At 38.4% G+C, this 26,344-nt stretch overlaps 1 protein-coding gene across 2 annotated transcripts in view; it reads right to left on the reverse strand.

Moving 5' to 3' along the window:
- Nucleotides 1-26,344, reverse strand: part of LOC120634391 (Y+L amino acid transporter 2) — a 46,484-nt gene that overhangs the window by 5,871 nt on the left and 14,269 nt on the right. For both annotated transcript variants that reach the window (XM_039904917.1, XM_039904918.1), the window contains exons 2-7: nt 21,888-22,128; nt 10,283-10,426; nt 3,918-4,020; nt 3,336-3,461; nt 1,029-1,122; nt 85-226 (exon numbers count right to left, since the gene is read on the reverse strand). In XM_039904917.1, coding sequence (XP_039760851.1) covers nt 85-226; nt 1,029-1,122; nt 3,336-3,461; nt 3,918-4,020; nt 10,283-10,426; nt 21,888-22,128 — 850 coding nt within the window. The remainder of the gene's footprint in view (nt 1-84; nt 227-1,028; nt 1,123-3,335; nt 3,462-3,917; nt 4,021-10,282; nt 10,427-21,887; nt 22,129-26,344) is intronic.

Below are 26,344 nucleotides of genomic sequence, written 5' to 3' on the forward strand. Positions count from 1 at the left end.
CCAATATTCTGATCGAATCAATAATAACTATAAAAAAGATTTTAAAAAAGACGTCTGCGGAGAAAGAACAAGTATAAAATATACCTCTGTGGGTGACAGCGTAGTATAGAAAGCGACATTTGTGAAGGTGTAAACGACAGTGACGAGGGTGCAGGATATGGCGATCGCACGCGGCAGGTTGCGCACCGGGTCCTTTAACTCTTCGATGATGAAGTTGAGGTAGTTCCTGTAACATAAGGTTATGAGAATAGAAGAGTCTTTCCAAGAGTATCCGTACTCGGAGTATCTCTATGCAATCAAATCAGAAATGAGAAAATACGTAGAAGGACTAGAGTTACATAACTCAACGGGTCGGTCGGGCCCATAGCTCGGACGATGTTCGTTGGGGTCCCAAGCTGCTGGAATGGCAACTGGTAAATGCAGCGTTGGTTGACCCCAAAAATAAGGATAGACGACATCAAGCGAGTCCCTGTGAGCCGCTGGATACAAGCGGCCCAGGACCGTCAATTTTGGAACTCCCTACCAAAGATTAGTTTCCAGAAATAGCCGTCAATTGGTTTATATGATCATGAACAATCCTAACTTTCTGCAAAACGTATACATATGTTTTCAAATTTGTATGACAAATATATGAGTCTAGGCCAGTAGACCAGAAAAAGCAGCATACCTATATAAAAAAAATCACGTTAAAGATACCACGTCGTTCTTTGTAGATTATTATCCCACTTCTGATTTTCGACCCTTAGGGATGCATTATATAGAATTGGATAGAAGCAGGCATTACTTTGCGGAAATCAATAATATATTATGAAAATTAAGCTTAATTTGCTATACTCCGCGAAAAGCAGGAGAATCTGTATGGTGTAATTTATAATTTCTTCAATCCTTATACTCAACTTTACAATGAATAATTGTAACAGAAATTCTGTCACTGTAAACTATAATAATTTTCATAATACCTTCGGGATGTCATAAAGGTCATTGAAATATATTACTATCAGTATTACGCATATCTTAAATATTCTTACCATCCGTTATAAGCGAAGAGTCCAGAATAAAAGGAAAGCGCTATAGATGTCACATCATTTGTGGTACCCTCGAATGTGAAATGTTCCACTTTTCCTGAAAATAATAAATAGTAAGCGTGATTAGATTGTATTAGTATTAAAGTCACTACAAAACACACAGACTTTTCAAAAGAGCATATACAGGATATTTTTTTATTCAGTGCGGATATTTTAATATGTCATACATGAACCAAGTTTATGAACATATATTTAATTTATTTTTATGTTTTACTTAACGATACAGAAATTAACGGTTATAAAAGATTAGTCCCCGGAAAATATAATTATGGGCACCCTACAATAGCCCTCAGCTGTTAACTTGCCATCAACGTCTCGCACTCGGTCCTATCTTACCCCTATCTTTTATAAGGGTAAAGTGTCGTTTTCAAGTTAACAAGAAACACTGACATTAGAAACAACTGTTAACATTATCGTAATGAAGACCTTTTATTACTCGTTTCAGTGTCGCAAGAACAGTTATACTGATTTTCACGCTACGAAAAGCACCGGTTTAAGAAGTATTGATGAATATGAACTTTAAAATAAGTGAGATAAGGTCCATTTACTCCAACGCTACAGTCATTCGATTCTCGATAACGGCTATACGATTGCGAGAGTAAAATTCTTATAAACTCACTAAGGGTATTGAATAGGCTAAATAATGTAACAAAGCGCACACATGAAATTAAATAATCCAGAGCGCACCGGATTGCGGCAATCATCTAATAACTCTCGTCTGTCCGTCTGTCCGTTTGTCAAGGAGTCGCCGACGCCTTCCGAAACGTATTAGGGAAGTATGTCTGTTGGCATGACAGTTATTTTGAGGTCATTATTTTATACCTAAGTGCAAGGTATTGACAAATATGGCATTAAGTAATAAGTGGTGGGAATAAAAAATACCTTTTTTTATTGCACTACAATTGTCACTCTACATGTCTGACAATACTGCAATCTCACCTGCAGGGCTAGCATGGGCAGGAGACAAAAATTATATCCCCCGCTTGTATCCCCTCACAAGGGATATAATTAACGTGTCAACCTGCTAAAGTACGGGAATATGGAATAGGAGAAGCTTAACCCCGTTTATTGTTACACATAGATATATTATTTGGATATTATTTCCACATGTGTTCCAATACTCTGAGAGTTGATAAAGCTCTGGGAGAATATACATTTATATCCTTTCCCCGGGTATAGCCGTGCTGGTGGTGAGATGCAGTCAAGGGCTAAGATGATGCAGTCTAAGATGGTAGCTGGCGAACCTGTTAGGAAATACGGCAGTTATATTTAACGCATACCCCTAATCGGTTTCTACGCGACATCACACCGGAAGATTATATTTATTATTGCTTTCCTTTTCCTACACTACATTGTCGATTAGGATATAAACTTTATTAATTGATCTGAAGGTCTTGGAATTGCATTGATTATAAACTTTCAATTATTAGTCCACCAATCCGCACTGGCACAGCGTGGTGGACTACGGCCTTAACACCTTCTCATTGTGTGGACCCGTGCCCTGTAGTGGGACAGACCTACAAGCAATATCATCATTACTGGTCTCCGAATTAAAAGCGTTTAGGCTGCCTTCCACCACGCTGGACTTTACACGCCTTTGAGAATATTTCGAAAAACTCGCAGGTATTTAGGTGAGGTTTAATTGCTTGGAACGCATATAACTCGGAAAAGCGGTGTGTTTTGGGGATCGAACTAAGTCAGTTACTAGATTATTACCTAGGTAGGCTACTAAATAATAAGAACTAAAAGTAAAACGTTTTAAAACTAGAACATTAAATTCCCGTCTTTCTAAGTACCAGGGATGAAGCAGTCGATAGAAGTAATTTCGACTTCCTATGTACACAAAGGAGCAATTTGTTGGACAAATTGATTTATCAAGCCATTGATATCCAATAGCGGTGTCTGCTTCGGAAGTCGGAGATCGTTTTGTAATAACTAAGAGAATTTTTATTTTTTACAGTTTTTTTTTATTTTGTGGTTCTTTTATTCCGGTAAAAGTTTGCCCACACTGAGAAATATTCATATTCATCACACAAGCATTTTCCAGTTGTAGGAATCGAACCCACGGCCTAGGAATCAGAAAGCAGGGTCGCTGCCCAATTGCGTCAATCGGCCTTTGTTTGTTTTAGCAAGCTTCACGCTCGCCACACACCCCATACTGTTACAATCTTTATTAATTCGAAACAACGAGCGGTTCTCCCCACTCAGTGCGGTATAGTCTGTAAAAGAAGCTAAGGAGGAATTTATTACCTCTGCATAGCTGATAGATGCCCGCCGCTATGATGATGAACAGTGCCAGCAGCTTGGCGTAAGTGAACCAGTCCTGGACTAGCGTCGCGGCACGCACCGACCAGCAGTTCACAAACGTGAGCAGTACTGGAAGGTAGAAAACATATTTTTATTCATACTTCAAATTCAACTACTTAGGCGAAGTCCGAAGCACGTCCTTGGCGATCCTGACGATCAAATAACTACCGACAATGCGTCCCAATAACACACACAAACAGAAAATGGCCCCGATTTCTGACGTCATCCGAATATGGACTATTACTACGGTCACGGGGGCGTTCGGACTAAACAATAGTTAGTCCAAAAGTCCACCAACATTCAAATTAACGTCGAACCGAGCCGTGGTCCGAGTCCTCGAAGGAGGCACCTTCTGGTCGACGTCCACTACTTCCCACCCGATGTCGTCGAGCCCTGGGGCTCTTCTCATGGCGAGCTCTCGCGCTCGCGTCACTCCCCCGGTGACGCCGTAGCAACCCCTCAGGCGGTTATCGGCAAGTGTTGATCGAAACAATTTTTGAAGTTATACATTTAGAAACAACTCACATATACAACAAGCTGCCAGTAGCCGCGTGGCGTCTTCAGGCGGGTCGCACTCTGGGAATATGGGCTTCAACACGTACACGCTGAATGTTAACGCCACTATTGCCTGGGAGTGGAATTAATTCAATCAGTCAATAAAATTTAAATTCAGTTGAAACTTAAACTGTTAAACTGTAAATAGGCTCCCACGAAACAGGAATACCTAGTGTGGGTACCATCGGATACATCGAATCTGTAAATGTTTTTTTATGTTAATAAATATTTTTGCATTTTTTTTTATTTTCAGTTTAGGCTATAGGTATAGCCCTTCTACTTCTGCTTGCGGCTCAGGTTCACCTGGTTCCTGGTGTCACTTCGACCGGCTACGATCTATTGTGACGCCGCTGTCTAGATCTACCAGCGAGCATTGGTCGCCGCCAGGAATAGCAGCACTTTCCTTGCTGGAACAAGTTTAGCATCCTCTGGTTGTACTATATACTTCCCCAAAAGAGTGCTGCGTTTATGCATCAGCGCGGGGCAGGAAACGATTAAGTGCAGCGGCGTCTCCCCAGCCTACTTACAGAGTCTACATAGATCTGTGTCCTGCAGCTTTAGGTTGAACATGTGCCTGCTAAGCCCACAATGCCCCGCACTAGGATGCATAGGTTTTTTCTGTTGAGTGCTAATGCCTCAGACGCGGCCCTTCTGTTGAATGGTTTTATTAGCACTCGAGAGTGTTTCATTCCTGGGAGTTGTCTCCAGCGAATGAGTGTATGGTAGTGGTAGCAAGAGGTTTGTAGGGTGAATTGCGCCAGGATTCCGCAGACCGGCTCAGGGCCTATTTGCTTCACCAAAGCGCCTGGTTTTGCAAGTTCATCGGCCTTCTCGTTACCGATGTTCCCCTCATGGCCTGGAACCCAACGTAGAATGACCCTGTTAGTGAATGCCAGGGTATTCAGGATTTGCCTGCAGTTTTCTACCAACTTTGAGTTCAGAACCTCGGAAGATAAAGCAGAAAGTGCTTCTTCACTGAATGGATATAAATGGTTTTGTTTCTGTAGTCTTTTAGCAAACAGGTTTCCGCACATTCAATTATTGGGAAGACTTCCGCTTGGAATATGGAGGCGTAGACACCCAGGTTACGGTGAAGCCCTACCCTGGTAGTCTCTTTAAATATTCAGCATCCTGGTTTCCAAGGGATCTGGTTTTCAATCCAGTCAATACGATATGGAATTTCCACAGTATAGTGCCTGAGGAAGTTTAGTTTTGGAGTTATTGTATCCATTGGCATCCCCAAAACAGGTATCCCAAGCACTGAGTTATGAAGATGCCTCAGTGCCTGAGAGTGCCAGATTACCTCTCCCTGGCTTGTGAGCCTGTACATGCAGGTCTTCGCCTCCTTCTTAACGTGTAGGTGAAGAGGAAGGAGATTCAGCAAAGCATCCAGGGCAGCTCCAGGGGTGGTGCTCATGGCTCCTGTTATGAGCAAGCAAGCTGAACGTTGTAAACTGCTTAGCTTGTTTTGGGTAGTTACCTGCGTCGTCTTGCTACTCCAAACCACAGAAGCATATGACACAATAAATCTCACAATGGCTGTGTAGAGCCAGAAGGATATCTACAAAAGCATGAAACCCAGCCCCAACTGTTCCCCGCTAGCTGACCGCAGATCCCCAGTGCTGTTTTTGCTTTTTGAAGTACACCATCTATGTGGGAGTTCCAGGACAATTTCTTATCAAGGGTGACTCTCAGGGGTTTGACCTCTTCAGAGAATGGAATACTTTTGTTGTTCAGCTTGGACGGTTTATTTATTTAAGTAATAGCTTAGCATAATATAATATACCAGCTCGCTTAGCATATAACATAATATACTCAGTCACAGTGCTCGGATATACGCAATATAAAGAGGTTTATGTAAATGAAAAATCGATCCTGCCTATAAATAAACCCGTCCCACGTCGGGCGCCAATATCACTGCTCTATTTTAAACACAAACATTATTGGCGGATGCATATTGACAGAGCAGAGCGATGGCGTACAGTTAACTTGGGCGATATTTCAGTTTGGATTTTGAATTTTTTGAAAATTTGTGTTAAAATTCACAAATCATCATCATCATCAATCTATTACCGGCTTACTACAGGGCACGGGTCACCACCACGCTGTCTCAGTGCGGACTGGCGGACTTCACACACCTTTGACAACAATGAATGAGAAAGGTTTAGGCCGTAGTCGACCACGCTGGACCAGTGCGGATTGGTAGACATCACACGCCATTGAGAACGTTATGGAGAAATCTCAGGCATGCAGGTTTCCTCACGATGTTTTTCTTCACCGTTAAAGCAAGTGATATTTAAATTGCTTAAATTTTGAAATTCACAAATGTTTGGTCTAAAATCAACTACTACGCCGATAATACTATCATACGTCGACTTACAAGAAATGGTCATAAATTAGTGACATTAAATTAATTTAGGGACTGAGTATACGCTTTTATAATATGATTCCTAAGGTAATTTTGGACCTACCAATACATAAGTTTAAAGAATGTGTTAAAACACATTTATTACAGCGAAGTTACAATTGATGAATTTCTTACTGACAAGGTTGCTTGGAAGCATCCGGCTCCGCTTTCATCTCTCATAAGATAGAAAAATGAATTTTGAAATGTAAAATGTAAATTGTTAATGTTGGAAAAGAGCAACTGCTGAGTTTCTTGCCGGCTTCTTCTCGGTAGAATCTGCCTTCCGAACCGGTGGTAGAGTCACTACACACAGACAGACTTGACGTTTCAAAAGTGCTTATATTAGGCTTACTTGAAATAAATGAATTTTGAATTTTGAAATTTTTTGAATACTGTCAGTGGCGGATTTGCCCTAAGGCCCAGTAGGCCCGGACTTGGGCGGCCAGATGTAAAGGGCGGCAAATCGTGCGAAAAAAAAAACTGATGGTAAATTTAACGGGACAATTAATTATAGTCTATAACGATGTTGCTGAGAAAGGAGCGGCACATGGCCTGGGGCCTAGAGCGGCTACGACTACAAATCCGCCACTGCATACAGTATTTTCGGCTTTGGTGCCCATGTAGGGACCAAATTATTCCTATATACGAAAAAGTCCCACGTCGGGCGCCAATATCGGTGCTCTATTGTAAACAAAAACATTAGTGGCTGTAGTTTATTATCTGTCAACCTGGCGTAAAGGGTCGGAGGTAAAAAAAAAGGTGTTAAACGCTACTAGCGTGCACAGGGTTTTTGACCAGGGTATGAATAAAGAAGGAAGATGCGATAAAATTGAAAAATCCTTCGCATTTATGAAAAATTTTAGGGTAGGCAGAGCTGTACCCCGGGCGTCTAACAAAGCCAACAAGAGGGACATGCCGTGGTGGTTTTTAGTTTGGGTATACCCCTTTAGAGTTGCGAGTCCCACTTTACCTCCGTCCTGCCCAAGGGTCGGAGGCAGCCATAAACCTTTTCCACCACGCCAAAAAAAAAGGGAAGGCAGAGCTTTTGTGCATGTATGAAGTGCACGCCACTGGTGTTAAGGCAACCACGCCCTTCAGACCGGAACACAGCAACAGAAATAAGCATAGCGGTATCACTTTTCCGGCTGAACTCTGTCACGAAAGCTCTTACGGTCATAACAATTTGAGCACACATGAATAAGGAATACATAATACATTTGTCTTTCATTGTAAATCGATAAAATGGCTATTTGGGTCAGATAGGCTTAACTAACCGAAAACGTTCGACCTACATTGCCTACTTAATCAAACTACCTAGGTTACGTAATACTGAAGACTGGTCGGTACAATAATCCGATTTGTGGCTACTGACGTCAGCTAAGGCGTCACTAAGATATGATAATAATACATAAATCAAAAATATTAAATACTCCCAGCTTCTAATATAGTGAACATTGTTCTACTAGTCAAGCCCTTTAATTTAAAGAAAAAAAAAACCCACCAATTTGTGGTGGCGGCCACCGATTTTTAAATTTGTCATAGTTTATAGTAGTACTACTAGTTCAATATTGCCTTAAAGTGTTGTAAATAAATACCCGGCTAAGTTTGTTGTGGGCTCTTCTTATAGCAGGGCGCGTTTGGAACCCTCGTAGCTTTAACCCCTACTCATTGTGGATGGAGACCGGTTGATTACGTATCTAGCGACAGCAATGCGACAGGCGTAAATCTTGCAATCACTGCTGCCAAACGTCACTTTTCGATAGATTAAATAAACAAAAGTGACGTTTGACAGTTTTGCTGCACTTAATCTGTTCCTGCCCCGCGTTGATGCATATAATACAACAAGAGGATGCTAAATTTCTTCCAGCAAGGAACGTGCTGCTTTTTCTGACGGCGACCAATGCTTGCTGAGAGATCTTGACAGCGGCGTCACAATAGATCGTAGCCGGTCGACGTGACACCAGGGACCAGGCGAACCTGAGCCGCAATCATAAGAATTCAAAAAGATTTCAAAATTCATTTATTTCAAGTAGGCCTAATACAAGCACTTTTGAAACGTCAAGTCTGTCCGTGTGTAGTGACTCTACCACCGGTTCGGAAGGCAGATTCTACCGAGAAGAAGCCGGCAAGAAACTCAGCAGTTGCTCTTTTCCAACATCAAAAATTTTCATTTTACATTTTAACATTCGTTTTTCTATCTTGTGAGAGATGAAAGCGGAGCCGGATGCTTCCAAGCAACCTTGTCATTAAAAAGAAGAAGAAGAAGGTAAAGGTTGATGTGATGATGATGATGATGATTTTCATCATATATAGTATATTTGATGAAACTACGGCCTTTGTAGTGTAGGTAGCAGCTATTAGCAAAGTAACTTTTAGCAGGGTTGTCAGCGAAAATGTGTTTAAAATGTTTTGTCACAAAAATCTTCGTAGCAGTTATTTTTTGAAGCCGCGAGGGACCGCTAGTAGATAAATAAACACCATTGGAACATTAATCAGTTTTACGGTAAGTAAAATAGTTGTATGTCATTCCCTCATATAAATTTATGTTTTTTTTTGTCTTTATCGTGACGCATTATGGTTACATCAAGTTTCAAAACACAACGATTCTAAAGAAGATTCACTTCAAAAAATTTTTAATTTTTATAAATTATAAATAAACTGATATAAATGCATATACTAATTAGGACATCGGCAGTTGGAGAGCCGTTGCTTAGTGTTCAAAGCGCTCAGCCCGCGATTGCCAGAGAGTCACAGGTTCAAATCCAGTCGGTTCCAAAATTTTTAATATGCATTTAAATTTTTATACGAGTTTAAATTTATAAAATTGATGTTTCTTCCAAGTGTAGGTAAAACACTATGCAATTGTTATTAATATATATATATATATATTAATAATAAATATATATATATATATATATATATATATTTGTTTTGTCAACCCTGTTCGGTTGATGTTCTACGTTGAGTGATGCTCGAGACTCGGAGGGGCTACGCGAAGCAGAAAACAGACTTGCAAATGGTTTTAAAGTGTGAAGTTTAAAATGTGCCACTTTTACTTTGTTGTGCTATATGTTTTATATGAAACAGTGGAATAGGGTCGTCTGTTTTATTATTCACTTTAAAAATATGTAAACCATTAATAACACAACTCCACTATACGCAGCCGGGGACAGTCTCTGATATGAGAGAAGTGTAGAGCTAAAACACACCAGCTCCTATATGTTGGCGACCTCCGTGGCTTAGCTGTCCCTGGTTCAATCGCCGGCAAGGGAAATTTGGGATTTTATAATTTCTGAATTTTTATCTGGTCTGGACTTTTGGGTGGCTTCGGAAGTTCGGCAGTGTCTAATTACCATCTTAGCGACAAAGACGTATCGCGATATAGCGTGATATTTTAATTGCTTAACACGCACATAACAACACACACACACGACGCACACGGCACAATAATGACAACTAATAAATAAACAAGGTATTTAGTACCTTGTTTATGTTTATTTATTATCTATATGTTCTAAAGTATTAATGTTTATTGAGTATATATTAGTTTATTATTTTATATTTATTTATTATATTTTTCTTATTTGTACAATTTTGTTTACTTTTTTGTATTTAGCTATTTAAATGTAGGCTTATAATAATTTTACACCACCTGTCCGCTCTCGCTCATCTTTTCCTAATGCAAAGGTATTTTATATTCTACTTCTGTCTTTGTATTTCTTTTGTTATTTTTTTTATTTTCCTAACTTCATAGTGGTGTACAAATAAAGAGTTAAATAAATAAAAATAAAAAACCTAGAAAACTTAGAGGTGCGTGCTGGGATTCGAACTCGGCCTCGCGAAAGTGAAGTCGAAGTCCTACCTCCTGGGCTAAGACCACTTAAAACATACGGCGATGACAATTGACATATGAATATGATCTACATACCTGTGAGCAAGGTCTGACGATCATGCACTCGATCCACAGTCGTATGAAGGCTGCGAAGGGTCCGAACGTCTCCATGATGTAGGCGTAATCGGCACCGCTCACTCGGATCATGGTGCCCAGTTCCGCATAGCAGTAGGCGCCGATCTGATGAGGGAACAAACATTAAAATCTTCACTATTACCAACCTATTAGCGCACGGTGATTACGTATTTCGCGACAGCTTTGCGACAGGCGTAAATCTTACAATCACTGCTGTCCAACGTCACTTTTGTTTATTTATTGTATGGAAAAGTGACGTTTGACAGCGGTGATTGCAAGATTAACGCCCGTCGCAAGCCTGTCGCGAAATACGTAATCACCGTGCCGGTCTACTACAGAACATGGCACGGTGATTACGTATCTCGCGACAGGAAATAGGAAATAGGAGACTTTTAGGCTTCTTTTGATTTAAATTTTTACAGGGTGATCCCTTATGAAGTATACACCTTTCAACAGTATTTCGTAATTTCGTTACACGTTGTTTAATCGATACTCAAGCCAAAACTGTATTTTTTTAAATTTCTGCCTGTCTGTCTGTATCTTCGCCGCCATACATTCTCTGCCTAATTTCCAGAGGGGCGCAGCTGCCCTCCCCTGCCCTCTGGGTACGACGATGTCCTGAGCCATATCGGATTTAGAAAGACGCCACTTACCTCAAAGTGTTGATAAAAATTAAAAAAAAATTACAGGTTGCAATCCGGAAGTAAAAACTTCTTTCACGCGTTAGACACTTTTAGATGGATACAAGGTTTATTGGATTTTTTGGTTATGAATAACTTAAAAATACATTTCATATTCTTTTCTGAATCATCGTTAACAATTTCAACTACTTTTGTCTGATCATAATTATCATTAAATTATTACAATCTAAAATATAAAGTATAGGGTCATGGCAACTAAAATAAATACCTAGTCATTTAAGTATTCTGGGACGGATGCTAATTAATGCAAATGCTATTTCCCACACCTGGGAACAGGGCACCTGTCTCAGAGCTAGGGTGGGTTTATCATAACGCATTTACAAAGCTTGGCGGGCCTTATGATGGTGTCTCCAAATTCAAATTTCAAATTTCAAATTTAAAATTCAAAATCAAAATTCAAATTCAAAATTCAAATTTCAAATTCAAAATTCAAATTCAAAATTCAAATTCAAAATTCTAATTCAAATTCAAAATTTCTTTATTCATGTCGGCCTATCACAGGCACTTATGAAGCGTTCATACATATATGTTTACATAAATGTAAGGGGATGGTGATAACTTCGTACGCCAACTTAAACCTAAAGCTACGAGGGTTCCAAACGCGCCCTGATCTTAGAAGATCCCACAAGTCACAACAAACTTAGCCGGATAATTTTTTTTTGTTATCACCATCTCACAGTTTATTTATATGAAGCTATGAAGCTAGAGCAATTCACACCCAAGCTTCTTTATCGTTCAAGTAATCCTTAATATTATAATAGGATTTTTCTGTAAGCTTACGTTTTATATAAACTTTGAACTTATTGAGAGATATCTCAAAGATTTCATTTGGTAATTTGTTATAAAATAATATACAATTGCCCTTGAATGAACTAGCAATTTTGTGTAGCCTAGTAAACTGCACAACGAATTTATTTTGCTCCTAATATTAATATTGTTACAGTCCATTTAATTTTTTAATGCCTACTAATATTATAAATGTCAATGCAAGTTTGTTTGTTACGCTTTCACACAAAAACTACTTGACCGCTCCTCATGAAACTTTGTACACATAATCTTGGAAGTGTTAAAAGTAATATAGGATACTTTTTATACCGACATTAAGCTCGATTCCTTTGGGAGAAGGGATGAAATTGTTTGACGATTTTACACCATAACTCCGACAAATTATAACCGATTTAAATAATTATTGCTTTACTATAGAGGTTATAATATGTGGTCGGAGATAGAGGACAGAACTCCTCAGCGGACAGCAGCAAACCCCTCATTTAGGCTTAGCGATACTGAATACTTTAAAATTTTTTAGAACTACAACTACGTTTAATGTCAAACGCAGACGAACTCTCGGGCAACAGCTAGTTTTGTTATATTTTTATGGACATAAATTAAATTTTCAAATATATACTGACTATGCACCGTCATTATTTTCCTATATACTCTCAGAATTGTAGTACACCAAGCTGGCCAAGTGCGGATTGGTAGTTTTACCAAGTCTTTGAGTATATCTCTGTACACCACAACAGTTTGGAGATCTTTTAGGCGTGTAGGTTTTCTCATGATATTATCTTTTACCGTGATTATTCGGTTGTTTAAATTAAAACCGATATCTCCGAAGAGCTGGATAACGAACTCGGGTCCTCGGGCCCGGCAGCCACTAGGCTATAACCGCAGCGCCAAAGGTGCTTACCACTAAAGTAATGTAGCACTGAGTTAAGATCTAGTCCAGCCTAAGAAAAATATATCTATTTTTTTAAATAAATGTACACTCATCGCCATTTAGTCCCAAAGTAAGCGTTGTTATAGGTTATAGGCACTAATATTTTTATGAATAGTATAATTTAATGCTTATAATATACAATACTTACATGTAAACACCAAGACACTGAAAAATATTCGAGTTCATCACTCAAACATTTTCCAGTAGTGGGAATCGAATATTGGGATTTTAGCAAATGCTCTAATGATTCTTATTTAATTACTAAATAGTTTCAAGAAACCATTAAAATTATGTTCGATTCACAGCCAATGTTCGTTACATTCTGTCGGTATTTTGATTTAAATACCGGTGCATTTTCGATACACTTCAGCGAGCCCGAATAACCGGAGGTACAAGCCCTCGAAGGAGGCAGGGTCGACGTCCCCCCTTCCCCCCGACGTCTTTGAGCACTGCAGGGCTAGCACGGGCGGGAGATAAAAATTATATCCCCCGATTATATACTCTGACAAGGGATATACTTATTTAACGTGCCCACCTGCTAAATCACTGGAACATGGAATAGGAGAAGTTTACCCACATTTATTAATACACATATATTATTTGAATATTATTTCCACTTGTGCGCCAGTCAGGGTTGCCAGATCGATTCTTCTTGTTTTCGGGATCAATAACCGATTTTTCGGGAGAAATAAAAAAATAAGTTAATAATATTAATATACCTACTCGAAATATATTAAGTAAACAAACATATTTTTGCATTGCACTGTAGATATAAGAAAAAAACATAGTAGGTATTTGTGACACTTAAGATAAGAACCGAATGAGCATGTTTATTGTTTTTGTTCTTGCCATAAGTATTTGTCATTTTTTTTTTGTGTGTTGTTTGCAAGTTTCGTTTGACGAAAATGTGAACTTAAAATTATCGAACTTAATTATCGGGAGAATATTTGCTTTGTCGGGAGTCGGGAGGACATACAAAAATTCGGGAGAATCCCGCCAATTCCCGACCGTCTGGCAACCCTAGCGCCAGTGCTCTGAGAGTTAATAAAGCTGTGGAAGAAGACAAATTTATATCCTTTCCCCGGGGATATTATTGTCTCCTGCCCTTGTTAGCCGTGCTGGGGTTCTCTCATGGCGAGCTTTCGCGCTCGCCGCCTCCGTCAGGTGGTTATCGCTCACTTTCCTTCCGAAAACGGATAGATCATCTAGAGTCTAGAATTCAGTCTTGTATGAGACTCTAGACGATGCAAAGATACCTAGAATAGAATAGAATAGAATAGAATTTGTTTATTTACCAGAACAACACAAACTGACTTACATACGGAGTAACTTAAAGTTTTGTACTTAATTATTAATAGCTTAAGTCTATGATGTGTCGTGCCAATAAAAAGGTTCTGACTCAGCTTAATGTTCCGGATACTAATGTACCGACAACGCTGGTATTCTGTCAGTACCTATTTAGTTGAGGGAAGTCCAGTTATGAAATCACAAAAAAATATAAACTTTATAAAAGAAAGTAAACTTCATAATGGAAAGTAGATGAAAATTCATTTTTATTTAAGTAGTACTGGAAAAGTATGTTAGTCAGATAATATTTTTTAGTTTTTGGTAGTTATTATTGTAAGATAGTGCCACATTATATTTTTGAATGTTCAGTAGATAATAGCGATATAATTTTTTAAAGCAAAACTTTGATTTGGCATTTCTAAAAGGTGGTGGGATGTCGTTCCAGCATTTGGTGGCAAGATATTTAAAACTCACGGTGTCTTATGTCCATTTTGAAGTGAATTTTCTTTAGGCGCGACTAGGGAGTAACTCAGATTTTTTTCTGACGGAAGTTCCGCTATTTAAAACTATTTAAAAATTCAATGCCCCAGGAACATTTTACTCTTTCATCAATAAATAATAATAAAAGTTTTACTTAAATCGCGCGTAAAGGTTACACGCAAACACTTTTTTTTTCTATATTCAATCAATCTGTAATCTATACATTTATTACTCAGCAACGTTGTTATTGTCGCAAAAATGTTCATACAATTTGTAACAAATAACAGCTTTGCTTAGCAACTAATCAACATATTACAGATAGATCTAATACAGAAAACGTACTTTATTCGTTATCACAAGTGATATTTAATAGTTCACATTAAAAACGTTCATAACTCCAAAAAAGGCCGACTCTCCAACTCCAAACGACCGCGAAAAGGAGGCGGAAGCTCCTACCACTAGCCTATCACCGCATCAACAAACGTGGTTACCACTAAACTAATAAAGTAGTCAAAGATAACATTAAACCCGACACACAGAATTTAAAACATACAGAAACCTCCAGAACCAGAACCAGAACTTTTTTTAACCAGAATTAAAAGTTATTATTTTACTTATGTTCTAAACGTTTACCATCATCATCATTTCAACTGATTGACGTCCACAGCTGGACATAGGTCTTTTGGAGGGCGTTCCAAACTCCACGATTCTGCGCCGCTTGTTTCCAGCGACTCCCCGCGACTCGCGGTTGGTTGTTTACCGGTGAGGGGTTGCCATTCCAGCACCTTGGGACTCCAATGTCTATCGGTTCTCCGAGCTATATGCCGCGCACATTGCCACTTCAGCTTCGCGACTCTTTGAGCTATGTCGGTAACTCTAGTTCTTCTACGGATCTCCTCATTTAATCACGTAGAGATACTTCTAATATACCTCTTTCCATCGCTTGCTGATTGACTCTCTAAGTTTACCTACCATAAAATGGAGAAAATGGGACAAGTTTGTGAGCTAGCAACATCACGCGGGTGTGAATTGCGCCAGGCGTTTTCACTGTATTTGGACACAATGCACTGCATGCAATAATAGCCGGATGAGGGTTCTGCACGTTCTTAAATCAGTGCATATAGCATTCTTAAGAATCTGTGGTCATCTTAAATTTCACTTGCGCAAGTACATTATCGAGGTTCTGTGGAATACTATACTTTTGTAGTGAGTTACCAATAATAGGAACCTATAATTTCTTTGTTGGTTGACCAATTAAAACCCTGGGTGTTTCGAAGCTGCGATGGCTTGTGGGTAAGGCTTCGGCTTCTCTTCCGAGGGGACCGAGTTTGCCGGCACGCGCCTCTTTGTAGAGTTCATAATGTTATATGACTTGCTTGGAGGAAAACATCGTGAGGAAACCTGAGAGCCTGAGATTTCTCCGTTTCTTCTCAAAGACATGCGAGGTTTACTAATCCGCACGTGGCCAGCATGGTGTCCAAGACCTAAATACTTCTCATTCTGAGAGGAGACCGTCGGTTGTGTAGTTGTTTGCGGCGTAAACTTCACGGACTTTGCATTCAAACGTCACTTTTGCATAAAAACTCTCTCTCTACGTTGTGTTCCTGATTGCTGAGGGTCGTGACCCTTTCCACTTACAACCTTTCGGACGATTTCGCGCCATTTGACTCAGCTTTTGGCAACATGTGAAGCAATATGCACTTTGGTGTCGAGAGCAGTGCAGATTTTATCCGACCAATAAATCGGGCTACGTCCTCGAGGTCTCTTTCCTCCCACTTTGCCAAAGAATCTTTTCAAGATTGTCTCCATCTCTACTGGCAATGTGACTGAAGTACTTGAGAATCCTTTGAAGACCGGTGGTTGATAGCCTTCTAGTAATTTTAAGCTGCAATAAAAATAAAAAGGTGTCGTTTGTTTGCAAAGATAGCAAGATTAAGGCTTGCCGCAAGCCTGTCGTGATATACTTAATCACTCTGCCGTGCCTTGTAGTGGGGCCCGTAATTGGGGCTATTTGGGAATTTATAATTGCACGTCTCATAAGCGAAGCGTTGAGGTGGGTATTTCTGTCAGTTTACGCACACCGAGTGATTCTCCAACTTAAAATGTCACTTTTTGATTCTTTATTGCTTTTATAAGTGAATATAAATAGACTCACTATTTTTAACACTCATGACATTTTTAAATCTCTTTTTATTATTTAAACTAATTATAAAATTGTTTAAAAAAGTTCTGTCTTGGACGTCCGTCTGTCTGTATGTGCGGATCCCGTATCTTGTGGTCACGATAACGAGCCAAATACTTCACTTATCGAGTTGGTTTTTTTTTTTATAGGCTTCAGTATTTTGAGGAATAGAAGCCTATTACTTTTCACGGTATAATTAGATGTAGTTTAATTATTATTGACAAATAATCTCAATTTTATTGCAATGACTGAGATTATGAGGCGTGCGCTTTTGGATTTTCCAACTATTATTTATTTCTGAATTTTCTCTGGTCTGGTCTGTTCTTTTGGAAGTTACCACCTTACCCACATCTTTGTCGGTAGGGTGGTAACTAGCCACGTTTCGCTAAGCGATTTAGCGTTCCAATAAGATGTCGCGTAGAAACCGATTAGGGTAGAGGTTTAATTTAACTGCCTTACCCCTAACAGTTTAGCCCGACCATCTTAGATTGCATCATATTACCAGCAGGTAAGATTGCAGTCAAGGGCTAACTCAAAGTGGAATAAAAAAAACTCTTGGGATAAAGGAATGAAGCAGAGAGTCTACAAATAATATTAGTGCCTTTGATCGCCTCGCCTTCCCTAGAGCATTCATTACTATGGTATTATGTGAAGAGCTTTTTAAGAAATATTTCTTATTTGCAAGAAGCCTGTATTTTATAATGAAGTATTAATAGGAAACGTGGGGACGTATAATCATCTGTGTAAGTTGAAAAGCGCGTTTTTTTTAAAACACAGTCATAAAAGAAAAACAAAAAAAAAGTTAATCGCCTAGCTACTTTCGAGTTTTTACAATACAGAACATAGAAGCCAATATATCTAAAGTTTTACCAAAAAAATATATAGCCTGTATAGTTAGAAGCCTGTATTTTATAATGAAATATTAATAGGTACGTTGGGACGACGTCTGTTTCATAATTTTTCATCTGTGTAAGTTGAAGGGGCGCTTTTTTTAAGAATACCGTCATAAAACCGTCTGCTACATCTCGATATCTCTGTACCATGATCATCATTATCAACCCGTGACCCGTGGTTCTGCGTGGAGACACGTCGTTTTCCTTTCAGAATGAGAAGGGTTTAGGTTATAAGTAGTCTGGCAAAGGGCGGGTTGGTAGACTTCACACGCCTTTCAGAACGGGACAAATGTGCACATCAATTCTCCCACGTTGTATACTATCGCTTATGTTTCGTGCGTAAAACCAGTCTGTCTCTAGCTTAATTGGTCGCTGTTGATATTATAACTAGACGTCCATAATCAATCGCCTCGTCAAATAAGTAACAGCTCGTCAAATAAATATCTGCTTGACCTTTGTTCGTGCAATTTTGACTTTCAGCGGACCTCAAGGATTTCTCCTTTCCTAAATTCGATTGCTCGTTTCCTCCTCAAAATATATTTATTTAATATTGTAATTGTAACGTGTACTTTGCCTGTTACGTTTATTTAAAAAAAAAGTGACCTTGGTTCAGACGGGCCAAAAGTATGCGCAATCTGTGGTCGATATAGGTTCGAGTGGGATTTAAAATGACAGGAACCCAGATCAAAGAGGTAGGATATAGTAAAAAATATGAAAATAGCGGCAATAAAAGAAAAAAATGTGCCAAGAAGATTGAAGAAGAAAATCAAGTTGAAATAGTTTCACGTTTGTGTTTATCATAAGCTGTTATTATAGAGATACCTAAACGATTAAATGCGTTAGATATGAAGGGCAGTTGGGGGGTTTCTTTTACAATTAAATTCCCTGCATATTACTGGAACATAGTTAAATCTAAATTGTATAGCCATCTGGAAGCACACTCCAACCTAAATTTATTAAGTACTAGATGAAAGACGAAATAAATCTATTGGAAGTAATTCCAAGTGGCCAGCCTCATAAAAAAAGTCTCCCAAAAAAAAACAAATAAAAGTAATTCAGCCAGCTACTTTACGAGATTTTACAAAAAAGAATATAAACATAACATCGATTTGATTGTCATAAAACAGCAGCCTATTTTAACACTAAAGCTATCATCCAATTATAAAAGAAAAAATAACGACACGATTATCTCTAATTAAACGCCCTACTCTTTAGCCAAATATTTAGTTGTTTATATAAAATTAATCATAATGAAAATAATTAATCAGTAATTATACACAAGGTGTAACGGAATTACGAAACACTCTTGAAGGGTGCATAAGTATATCATATCAGTATATGGTATACATAAGGAATCACCCTGTAAAAATATTAAATCAAAAGAACCATGTTTTTTTTTCACTAATTCCAAACATGACAACCCTATTGAAGACAAAAGATTGACACGTGCATAGCACCTCCGCTACGCGACGCGTACCTTTTAACTCGATTTTACTTTTGCATGTTCTGTTAGGGCTGTCTCTGATTTCTTTCAGTAAAAACTATGGCAGTGGTTCACTCAAAAACTATAGAGTTTCGGATCCACAGATAAGTCTTAGAGACAGTAAATAATGTCTACAGCCTATGAAGTATTATTTCGGTTTTCATTTATAAGTTGTATAGTGTACCTATTTTAATCCATCCCAAATTTTAATAAATAAATCCGAAATCTATAGCAATATTTATTTTATTTATTCTTTTACTAGCTGTTGCCCGCGACTTCGTCTGCGTTTGATTTTGTTTTATGATGTGGCATTCAATTGGCATTCGAGTATTCAGTATCGCTAAGCCTTAAATGAGGGGTTTGCTGCTGTCCGCTGAGGAGTTCTGTCGTCTATCTCCAACTACATTGGCAAAATGAAACACATATTATAATCTCTATAGTACAAAAATAATTATTTAAATCGGTCATTCGATGTCGGAGTTATGTTGTAAAATCGTCAAACACTTTCATCTCTTCTCCCAAAGAAACCGAGCTTAATGTCGGGATAAAAAGTATCCTATATTACTTCTAACACTGCCAAGAATATGTGTACACAGTTTGATGAGGATCGGTTAAGAAGTTTTTGCGTGAAAGCGTAACAAACAAACTTACATTGACATTTATAATATTAGCAGGGATAGGGATAGGGATTTCAGACAACTAATAGGCCCATATAAAAACCCTATAAAATACTAGTCAATGTACGAAAATAACTTTAAATAAAACCTATAATCTTTCCGATTTTAAATTAAATTGGCACACCGTGAGCAGTCTGGTCCAACTTAAGAGATAGGATAGCTTAGATATTTCATTATAGTCGCAATTTTATTTTATTGCAAATTATTTGTCTATAATTAATTGACAGTCACATGTACTCATTTAAGGCTTAGCGATACTGAATACGATAAAAACAAAATCAAACGCAGACGAAGTCGCGGGTAACAGCTAGTATACATATATATATATATAAAAATACCTCAATCTAATCAACCTCAAAGTTGCGTCCTTGAACTAGACCCCATAGCCTAAATTCACGCGTTAGCGTAGAAACCAGTGTGACTAGAATGTGACACAATTGGCCGTTATTCGTAGACGCGTTTCGACAGCGAGGTCATTATACGTTATTGCAAATTTCGACCGATATGAATTATTCGATTTGATTTGCTGGCACCTCAGAATCAAGAACATGCAGAAACCGTGTACACGACTTATATTGAAGGATCAAAAACCATTCCACTTTAGTGTTTATAGAACAGGCGTTTAGTTACTTCACTCTATTGAGCAGTTGACGGTAATTATCTTACCTCTTATGTTCTGATCGTTTACCATAAAAAGGGGTAAATGGGAAAAGTTTGCAAGTTAGCAACATTACGTGTGAAGTGAGACGCGTGACGAACATTTTTACTGTTTTTCGAGCCCGCTTCCATCTTAGACTGCATAATCACTTACTTTTAACTTTGTTTTTTCCGAAATAAAAAGTAGTCCATGCCACTCTGCGGCTCAAAAACTATCTCCATGCCAAAAAAGTAAAAAGACGTAGACTCCGTCCCCATTATATTCGTTGTCACTGAATCCTCGCGACTGAACAATAACAAAATAACCATAAAAAAGGACAATATATACGAGTAATATATAAACAAACAAAAGATATTTTTTACATTACCACAATCTTATTTACCCCTGAAGGACATCGAGAAATACAAAATCATCAAAGAGGTAAATAATAAACAAAATCCAAAAATTATGAAATTAATAAACATGAAAAACTAAAATCTAAAATAAATGTAATGTGAGTGTCTTTAGTGTGCATAAAGGAAAAATTTGTTATTTTTTATTTATTTATTTTTTTTTTATTTACTGGTACACTACACTGGTAATTGAGATTTTTTGTAAAATAGTTTGAAGTATTTTTTAACTCTATTTGTAGACGTTACTTGTTTGCGTAGGGGAGGAGGTATGTCATTCCAAATTTTTGATGCTGAATACTTTCTACAACCTTATAACCAGAAGTTCTATGTGTTGGAATGAGAATGCAATTGGCTTCTTTTTTTTTTGTAGACCTTATTACACGCACTTATGAAGCGTCACATACATTTAACATGTTACACTAATATTAGTGATGGTGATAACTGCATTCGTTAACTTAAAACTAAAGCTAGGAGGGTTTCAAACGTGCCCTGGTCTAAGAAGAGCCCACAACAAACTTAGCCATCTTTTTTTTATGTAGAACTCTCAGGCATTCCGGTTTCACCGTTGAAACCAGTGATATTTAATTGCTTAAAACGCACATAACTTGACGGCCGATTGGCGCAGTGGGTAGCGTGCATTCTGAGTCCAAGGCCGTGGGTTCGACTCTCACAACTGGGAAATGTTTGTGTGATGAACATGCATGATTTTCAGTGTCTGGGTGTTTATATGTATATTATCAGCAGTGGCGTGCACTTCATACATGCACAAAAGCACTGCATACCCTAAAATTTAAATATAGCCCGTATAAGAGGAGCATTTTTTCCATTTGATGCAATTTTCCTGCTGTATGCATACCCTGGTAAGAAACCCAGTGCACGCCACTGATCATCAGAGTGTATGTATATTATTCATCGGTCATCTTAGTGCCCACAATACAAGCTAACGCTTACTTTGGGGCTAGATTGCGATGTGTGTATTGTCGTAGTATATTCATTCATTTATTAATGACTTAGAAAAGTTGGAGGTGCTTGCTAGTGCGAAGTTCGATATTGCAGAAGTACTTAACTGTCAAATATTATAATTGTCAACGCTCACCATACTGAAGACTCCCGAAGCGATCCATACTATAAGACTGGCATTCACCGAGCCGGTATACTTCAGCACGCCGGTCGGAGACACGAAAATGCCACTGCCGATAATCGAACCCACAATCACCGTGATTCCGTTGAGCAGTGACATCTTTGCCTCCAGCGCACCGCCGGATTTGGCATCTTCTTGGTCGGACTTCAGGTTTTCTGTATCGCAGTCTTCTTCGGTTGCTTTATTATTGGTCGCCCTGCAACAAAAATGCTATTGTCATTGGATAGCAAAGGGGAAATCTTTTTTTTTATTTCTGTACAAATTAGCACTTGACTGCAATATCACCTGGTGGTAAGTGATGATGCAGTCTATGATGGTAGCGGGCAGTGGCGTGCACTTCTTACATGCGCAAAAGCACTGCCTGCCCTTAAATTGATATATATAACTCGTATATCCATTTTATGCAATTTTACTGCCGTATGCAAACCCTGGTAAGAAACCCAGTGCACACCACTGGTAGCGCGCTAACCTGTTAGGGAGTATGGTAGTCATACCCCTAATCGGTTTCCACATCGCACCGGAACACTAAATCGCTTAGCGGCACGTCTTTGTCGGTAGGGTGGTAACTAGCCACGGCCAAAGCCTCCCACCAGACCAGACCAGAAATTATAAATTTCGAAATTGCCCTAAGGGCCTCCTAAGGCTCCTACTTAAATTCACAGCGCTTACCGTTGGCTTAAAGAATTTCAGTGTTGCCTAATTATTAACATATGTTTAAAAAGTACAACTATTTAGTAATATACACCTGTGGATGCGAATGGTTAATACTATATCTAGTCTGTAATTCGAATTCAAGATGGGAATTTTAAGCAGCATCATCAGCGGGTGACCTTGAATTAAATTGTTGAGAAAGAATTAGTATTTGCTACAGATCATACAAGAGCAATCTGAGAAGATCTGTGTCAAGTCGACGCAATATTAAAATACCGTTATCATTGCCAATCCAATAAGATTAGGTAGCGAGTTATTTAGTTTTCGTTTTGTTGCACAAAATGTTCAAGTACCGACAATTGTGACGGGGTTACGTTATCTAATTGCATCAATATTGTAACTTGTTAAACTTGTTGAAAAATTTACTTTAAGTAAAATTTCTAACGGGAATAAGTTATTTATAGTGTTCAGAAAACACCATATTTTTTTCAAATTAAAAAAAAAAACAATTCAATACCTTAAATAAATTAAGTAACGTGCCGTACTCGCTTTTGAAGCCGCGCGCGTCATTCTAAAAAATTTCACGCGCAGACCTATTTTCAGCGTTAAATTAAAATTATAAATAATGGAGATAGAGTTCCGGGAGTTAGAAGTTTTTTATTGGAAATTTCCTCCTTTTTCAGAATCTTTTTTTGAAATTTCTTAAATATTTAAAGTTTATGAAATAATATTGGCAAAAAACGAAATGCCATTTTTTTTTTCATCTTTAATTGTTTATAACTTTTGCAATTTTATATGTGCTAATACACGCTTTTGGCACATTTTTCTAGGTGTCCGGATCCAATGAGCTATCGCACATAATTTTAAGACCAGTATCTCTATTTTGTTCCATTTTCAACTTGTCGACTAGACTATTGGTGACAGATCCGCTGTACAAATATTTCCAATGGTGTGTCACTTTAGTTGGATATTTGCGCTTTTTATAGCACAATTTAAATTAAATAAGTCATATAAATTTTGACAAGGTTGCTTGGAAGCATCCGGCTCCGCTTTCATCTCTCACAAGATAGAAAAATGAATGTTGAAATGTAAAATGTAAACCGTTGATGTTGGAAAAGAGCAACTGCTGAGTTTCTTTCTGGCTTCTTCTCGGTAGAATCTGCCTTCCGAACCGGTGGTAGAGTCACTCCAAACAGACAGACTTGACGTTTCAAAAGTGCTTATATTATGCCTACTTGAAATAAATGAATTTTAAATTTTGATTTTTTTTCTGCAGTCTAAGATGGTAGCGGGTAGGAATATGGTAGTTAGATAAAACTAAATACCTAGTCCCCTAATCAATATTTACGTGGCATCGTATTAGAACGCCTAATCGCCTGGCGGCACGTCTTTGTCAGCAGGATGGCAACCAGGTAAAGCCGAAGACTGCCACCGGTTCAGACGACAGACAATTCAGAAATTATGAATTCCCAAATTGAAACTGGAACCTCCGCTTTTGAGACCACAGCGCTCAGAACTGCGCCACGAAGGTTTTAGGCCGCAGTCCACTAAGCTGACTATATGTGGATTTGCAGACTTCTCACGCCTATAAGAACATTACAGCAGGTACTATTTAATTGTTTGGTATTAAAAACGGATAGAACTTCTTAAAATTCTGTATAGCCTTAGTATAAATTTCGGTCGCTCGCAATGGAGGAGTCGTGTTCGAGTAAAGAAAGACTTGAACATCGGAGTAAAATGGATTTTATTTGCATCACGTTAAAGCTCAAATTTGTTTATAAATCTATAGCTTGGGCTTTTGAGTAAATCAAAAATAAGAAAAAAAACGATTTGTGACTCTAAAACCAGTGACATTAGGTCCATTTCACTTTGACGACCCAGAGTATGACACGAGCAATCGACTCCTTGATTGCAAGTTGAGTCGATTTGCTCGCTTGCCGTGCAAATCTTGTACTTAGGCTACTGGGATCTAACGCAGCCGAAGTTGCTATGACCGATCGTCAGATATACGATCTCTGCAAACGTTTCGCTCCGACAACTAAGGAGATGCTAACTCTACAATGAACTGATTCGCGTTTACGCAATTTTCGCCAAATGCAAAAGACCATTTTTTCGGCCACTTTATCACACACGACCATTTTATCACAGATACCGATAGAATTAGTCATTTAAAACGCGACAGTAGAACTTCCCAGTGACAAAAATGCTATATTTGGTCTTACAATCAAGTAGATATAATCAAACAATATAAATAAACGACAAAAACTAAAGTACCTAAATAATAATTGATCAGATGTTTCGAAAGTGTCTTCTAAGCATAATTTTACAGAGTTTGGAAGAATCGCGTAATCTTACAGCAAGAGATTTTTTTTTTTTTTAATGTCTTTGTTTTTATTAATAAGGCCTCCCAGTCTTTAGTCCAGCATTGGACTGTTATGGGCTATTAATAATAATTAATAAATATATAACCACAATAATAACATCGTCAAATTAAGCGTAGCTTGTGTTATGGGTACTAAGATAACTGATGAATATTTTAATAAATAGTATACATAAATACTTATAATATACAGATAAACATCATGTTCTGCACACAAAATTTTTTCACTTTTCATTTGGCTTGATATATAAAGACTATATTTGGTCTTACAAAGTCGACGCTTAATATACATATGTATATAAAGGGTCGACTTTGTAGCGTCGAGAATCTATACCATAAGTATTTCATATGTGAATCTATCACTATCTGTCGGTTATTGGCGCATGTGTCGTATTTTGATATCAGGGACAGAGGTCAGCCGATAAGGACTTAGATTCAGTTTATGCCACATCAAAGTTCAATACACTGGCGACTAGCACTCTCAGTTGAGAGAAATTAAACGTTTCTAAAATACGCAAGATTCCTGATAAAAAAAAAAGTTTACATTCCTTATAACAGCAAATATATAATTCACATACACGTTCACACGCACACGCATACACGTGGAAATTAAATTTTAAGTCAATGTAACAAGTTAGGGTTGTCCATTTTTTTTTTGTTGGTTTATTTCGTAGTGAAACTAACAAGGAACTTAAACAAGTATAAGTTATTTAGAATTAAAATTATTTATCTAAATCAATTAGCAATAGTTGAACCGAACGGAGAAATAATAAACATCATCATCATCATCATCACATCAACCGATAGACGTCCACTGCTGGACATAGGTCTTTTGTAGGGAGTTCCAAGTTCCACGATTCTGAGCCGCTTGGATCCAACGGCTACCTGCGACGCGCTTAATGTCGTCTGTCCACCTCGTTGGGGGTCGACCAACGCTGCGCTTACCAGTACGGGGCTGCCATTCCAGCACCTTGGGACCCCAACGTCCATCCTTTCTCCGAACTATGTGCCCGGCCCATTGCCACTTAAGCTTCGCGACTCGTTGAGCTATGTCGGTAACTTTGGTTCTTCTACGAATCTCCACATTTCTGATTCGATCGCGTAGAGATACTCCGAGCATAGCTCTCTCCATCGCCCGCTGAGTGACTCTAAGCCTTCTTATGAGGCCCATAGTTAACGACCATGTTTCAGAGCCATAGGTCATCACTGGCAACACGCACTGTTCGAAGACTTTCGTCTTCAGGCACTGAGGGATTTCTGACGAAAAGATGGCACGGAGTTTCCCGAACGCTGCCCATCCGAGTTGGATTCGGCGGTTCACCTCCTTCTCGAAATTGGACCTACCTAACTGGATCGTATGTCCTAGGTATACGTATTCGTC

Source organism: Pararge aegeria, chromosome 23, assembly GCF_905163445.1.
Source record: "Pararge aegeria chromosome 23, ilParAegt1.1, whole genome shotgun sequence".
Classification (NCBI taxonomy): domain Eukaryota; kingdom Metazoa; phylum Arthropoda; class Insecta; order Lepidoptera; family Nymphalidae; genus Pararge; species Pararge aegeria.